The 5,759-nt window shown below is 30.2% G+C and overlaps 1 protein-coding gene across 2 annotated transcripts in view; it reads left to right on the plus strand.

Annotated features, from left to right (window-relative positions):
- Positions 1-4,008, plus strand: part of LOC107622528 (annexin-like protein RJ4) — a 6,950-nt gene extending 2,942 nt beyond the window's left edge. Inside the window, exons 1-6 of one of the 2 annotated variants that reach the window (XM_016324459.1) lie at positions 1-101; positions 206-351; positions 1,159-1,377; positions 2,517-2,729; positions 3,423-3,515; positions 3,608-4,008. In XM_016324459.1, coding sequence (XP_016179945.1) covers positions 29-101; positions 206-351; positions 1,159-1,377; positions 2,517-2,729; positions 3,423-3,515; positions 3,608-3,811 — 948 coding nt within the window. In that variant the 5' untranslated portion in view covers positions 1-28 and the 3' untranslated portion in view covers positions 3,812-4,008. The remainder of the gene's footprint in view (positions 102-205; positions 352-1,158; positions 1,378-2,516; positions 2,730-3,422; positions 3,516-3,607) is intronic. The other variant, XM_016324460.2, reaches the window with a different exon arrangement.

The following is a 5,759-nucleotide window of genomic DNA, read 5'->3' on the forward strand; positions in this document are numbered from 1 at the left end:
TTCAGAATCGGCAGCAAAATATTAAACTATGGCAACTCTTATTGCTCCCAGCAACCATTCCTCAGCTGAAGATGCTGAAGCTCTCCAAAAAGCATTCAAAGGTGTAAATAGGATCATCATAATCATCATAATCATCATCATCATCATCTAGAAGCTCTGGTGATTTTCTTAATCTAAATTTGATGATAGTTTTTGAACTGTGCAGGATGGGGAGCTGATGATAAGACCATTATAGCAATTCTTGGACACAGAAATGTTCATCAGAGGCAGCAAATCAGAAAAGCTTATGAGGAGCTTCACCAAGAGGATCTCATTAAGCGACTCGAATCCGAGATCTCTGGTGACTTTGAGGTATAATATTTTTTTGGTTAGGATTGAAGTTTTCATGAGTAATATACTTTGTGTAATAATCTAACAAATAAATGTTAGTTTGTTAGACAAAGTGCCACTAATGTTTTTTTTGACAGAAATATTTTCGCCACAATAAAAAGAAGTTTAAGGTTTAAAAATTAAAATTAGAGATATAATCGTTTATATTAAGGTATTACAATTTTTATGACCAAAAGTGTAAACTTATTTTAGCGGAAGCATTAATTAGGATTTTAAAAGTTGTGATTTTTATACCTGGGTTGCCATAATAAATTTTGGTTACGGTAGAGTTGAACTTCAAGACTAATTTTAAAGAATTTTGGTTACAATAGAGTTGAACTTCAAGACTAGTTTCTCTCCTTTCCTTTCTTTCAGACCTTCATCAGATGGCAGTTTTTCTGTAATTTCAGTGAGTAGAAACTGTAAAGACCTAGTGTGTATTGAGACAGAGAGAGGACAACCTTTTATGTGTTATTATCTTTAAATCTAATGCGTCTATCAAACAGTAGAATTAACGGATGAGATTAAATCATTAATAGTTTATAGATAATTACAATTAGACCACAACAGAAGTTTAAATTTACAATAAATTTCCAACACAAAAGTTCTAAAAAAAAAGTCTATGCAAATTTCACCTGAACTTAAAAGAAATTCTTGCTTAAAAAAATATAATAAACATATAACTATTTACGTATCTCTTTTTAAACGAATGCACTTTAGATATAAAATGGTGTTGATAGTGATTTTGAATACTTAACATGGATGTGATTTGATCCTAACTCAATTCAGAGAGCTATGTATCGTTGGATGTTGGAACCTGCTGATCGAGATGCTGTTCTAGCGAATGTAGCAATCAGAAATGGGAAGAAAGATTTTCATGTAATTGCGGAAATCGCTTGTGTTTTATCTGCTGAAGAGCTTTTGGCAGTGAGGCGTGCCTATCGCCACCGCTACAAGCGTTCCTTGGAAGAAGATGTGGCTGCTAACACCACTGGCCACCTTCGCGAGGCAAGTCGTTTTCTATAAATGTTTAAAATACTGACAAATCTATAAATGTTTTTAATTCGATTTTTATACTTTTTTTTTTAATTGGATTCTTACATTTTTTTTATTTAGATCTTTGTACTAATTTTTTTTAGTTGGTCCCTATACAATTAAACCAATTACTATCAAGATGGATCTAATTAAAAAAAAATTCGTGCAAAGACTAAATTAAGAAAAAAAGTATAAAAGTATAGAAACCTAATTAAAAATTTTGCAAAAAAAAATTAATCATTGAAATACTTTTACCACAATGCCACCATCTTTCATAAATAATTCGAAATTAGTTTTGTTTATTTATGAATAAATTTGCCAGTATTATCAATTTTTATAAATAAAAATAGAGGAAGTATAGAGAGTCAATGGAGTATCTGTACAATGTGTATAATGAATTGTATTGTGTTTGATTCAGTAGGATATCAGATGTTTATTATCCTGATACCCGGATGATTATTTTAGATAATATGGATGTATTGTGTTTGATAAATTAGTGATATTTTACTCTGAATGTTGATTTTTAACTCATATTGGGCCAAATAAACAGTCCATTGTACACATTGTACAGATATTCTATTGGCTCTCTAGTGAGATTCATAAAAATAATAGGAGAAAGTATAGGGAGCCAATGATTTAAGCGTACAATGTGTACAATGAAGGTTTAGAAAGTATTAGAGATATGATTATTAGTGTTACATTGTCCTGTCAGGTTATGCTTTTGGGATGAGTGGTTTCAGGACATAGTATAAGAGTTCTAGATCCGGAAAGTTAAGAGTTCGAATCTTGGTGAACCCAAAATTAACTTTTTATAACATGAGATGTTTATTATCCCTAGTATTCGGATGGTTATTCTGGATAGTATAGGTGATGTTCATTTTATTCATAAACCAAAGATTTAGCCCATTGTACACATTGTATACTTAGGCTATTGGCTCCTTAGCACTACTCAAATAATAGTTTTATTTAATGAAAAAATAATGTTTTGGTCAACTGTTAATTTATTCAGTTAATCATTAACTTTTTAAAAAATTATTAATTTAATCATGTATATTTTACACAATCACCATCATCATCACCACCATTGTGTAAATGTTGTTGAATTTGAGCAGCTTTTGGTTGGATTAGTAAGCTCATTTAGGTATGAGGGTGATGAGATAAATGCAAGACTTGCACAGAGTGAAGCCAATATTCTCCATGAAACTGTGAAAGAGAAGAAAGGAAACTATGAAGAAGCCATTAGGATTCTTACTACAAGAAGCAAGACTCAGCTTGTTGCTACTTTCAACCGCTACAGAGATGAGCATGCCATTTCCATCAGCAAGGTTTTTTTTCATTTTCAAAAGTTTTAATAATATATATATTATTCGGTTTATTAATTAAAAATATAAAAAGTATTTTTTATTTTCTAAAACGCAAGACATTTAAGTCTTTTTAAAAGACCTATTTGTCGTTATATATTTTGGACGGAGGATTTAAGGTAGCGTTTGTTTTGAGGTACTGAGACAGAGATTGACACTTAATATCATATTTGTTGGTTTAGAGACTGGTATTAAAATTTCTGTCTTTGTCTACAAAATTTCAGTATTTCAGTACTTTCAAAAAGTGGGAATACAGGAGACTAACATTTTTAGAGATAGAGACTGAAACTTTAATAACATTTTATATGTAAAATACCCTCATTTTAATTAATTAATTCTAATTTTACCCATTGTGCAAAATAAATTAGAGTTTTATTCTTATTTCAATTTCTGTCTCCCATTTTATACCAAATAAAATACTGAAAATTATTTCAATCTCTGTCTCTCTTAATCTCAATCTTTCTATTTCTGTCTCTCCACCAAACGCTACCAAAATATCTCACATTTTAAAAACTAAAAGACGTTTTTGTTTAATTAATCAAGAACTCATCTATCTTCTAATTATAAAGTCAGAAATCTATTATCTTTAATTTCTCTAAAAATAATTATGTCTCTTTTTACACTTAAGATCCTTTAATTTCTCTGTGATATCTACAGAAATTGCTAGACAATCAAGCTTCTGATGATTTCTACAAGGCATTGCACACTGCAATTCGTTGCATCAATGACCACAAAAAGTACTATGAAAAGGTCAGCTTCAAAAATTTCTAAATGCATCCATAACATTATTAATTTCATGGCGATTAGAACTAATGAGTTCTTGTTTGATTTGTTGTATACAGGTTCTGCGCAACGCGATAAAAAAGGTTGGGACCGACGAGGATGCGCTGAGCCGAGTCGTGGTGACAAGGGCTGAGAAGGATCTTAGGGACATCAAAGAACTGTATTACAAGAGAAACAGTGTTCATCTTGAGGATGCTGTTGCCAAAGAAACTTCAGGGGACTACAAGAAGTTCCTTCTCACATTGTTGGGAAAACAGGACTGAAAATATTAACACTTCTAATTAATTAATTAAGGGTTTGTGTGTGTTGGTTTTTAGTTCCTGTTGATTTGGTTTCAGTTGCTTTTGGTTCTCTAGCATGCATGAGTCTGTTTTTAGAGTATTTGTCTCTTTTATTGTCCTTTGTTTGTTGTAGTTGTGAACTTAAGTTAATAAAATTCTATGTTTAGTAGTTTATGGAATGCTATTATTGCAATTTATCACTTGGATTAAAAAATCAGTCACCAAATTAATTATCGTATAAAATGTGTTCAGGTCTCATCCAAACCGGTTGAAGTACAGCGGGGTATTCGATCACAAAAATAGGGATATCTACAAAAATATTCCGACACTCAAATCAGAGAAGTAGGAGTAAAGTGTTTAGGTTAAATAGTTCATATCTTGGGCTACATAGTGGTATAAGCTGGAGTTGGTGAGATTGTGAGGGTCTTGGATTATTTAGAACAAAATACATATAAAATATATAATATAAATATATAAAAGATAATATAATAACTAATTTTATAATTAATTTTTAGTATATATATAATATTTTACTTTGCATTGTGTACGAAGAATAATGAAAGGCAAAGTTAATTAAGAGCTATCTATCTTTTTGTGACTTACATTAACATATCAACCTAAACAATTTTGTTAGTCACACAGCCCTTTGTGTTAATTAAAATCACAAATCATCATATGAGAAGTCGGTAAGGGTTTGTATGTGTTGGTTTTTACATTTTAGTTCCTGTTGATTTGGTTTCAGTTGTTTTTGGTTCTCTAGCATGCATGAGTCTGTTTTTACAGAGTATTTGTCTCTTTTATTGTCCTTTATTTGTTGTAGTTGCGGACTTAAGTTAATAAAATTCCATGTTTAGTAGTTTATGGAATGTCATTATTACTCTTTATCAGTTGGTTATTATGGGTTAATAGTCAAATTAGTTTTTAAAAGATAAATCATTTTTTAAAATCATTCTTGAATGATTTTTTTAATCAAATTAGTCCCCAAATAATTTAAAATCAATCGCGTTGGTCATTCTGTCAATGGATTAACAGATTCCGTTAACATTTGGCCACGTGGATCATTAAGTTACTAACGATGACATTAAAACGACGCCGTTTTGATTATTATAAGTCCCTAGTTCAAACACAACGTCGTTTAACATTTAGTGGAGCTTCATCTCCTTCTATTTATAGCTTCACTCAGTCACTCTCTATTCTTTAACCACTCAAAAAATGAAGAAAGAAGGCGACAAAGCTCCGGTCAAAGGAAAGAAGACGGTGCTATCATCGGCGATGCAGTGAGTAGTGTGATTGCGTTCGTTGTGTGTGAGAGGCTACCATCACACCATCGTGGAAGGCACTGTCATCTGCAAGAGAGATAATCAATGTTTCTTTCAATGGGTTTCAGGTTGGATTCTTTTTGTTGGTGCCTGGTGGTAATGTTAGGGTTTTGATTGATTCTTATTAAACTACTCTTTTACTTTAGCCGATGACAACAATAAAGTGTGTGTTTGGATTACAGTTTGCAAACGAGAGTTTGCATAAAATTGATTTTGCAAACTTGATTTTGATCAAAAGTAAGTTTGTGTTAAAGTGATTTATGTTTGGTAATTTTTGTATCAAAATAGATTATAGTAAAATAAATGTTGTTTGGCTTATACCATTCAAAATCACTTTTAGATAAAAATTTACTAAAATGGACATCAACTTAGATTTTTTTTTATATTATCCTATTGTTTTAATTTAGATATTTAAATAGATTTTATTAGTTAATTTTATAATAAAATTAATATTTACTTACTAAAATAAAAATAACATATAAAAATAGACAAAATATTTTTTTAAATAAAAATAAAAATTATATATTATATATATATATATATATAAGAATATTTAATCAAATATGTTACATTTTTTAAGTATTAAATGTTACTTTAGTATTTTTTTACAT

The sequence above is a fragment of the Arachis ipaensis genome, chromosome B10 (genome assembly GCF_000816755.2).
Source record: "Arachis ipaensis cultivar K30076 chromosome B10, Araip1.1, whole genome shotgun sequence".
In the NCBI taxonomy this organism is placed as follows: Eukaryota; Viridiplantae; Streptophyta; class Magnoliopsida; order Fabales; family Fabaceae; genus Arachis; species Arachis ipaensis.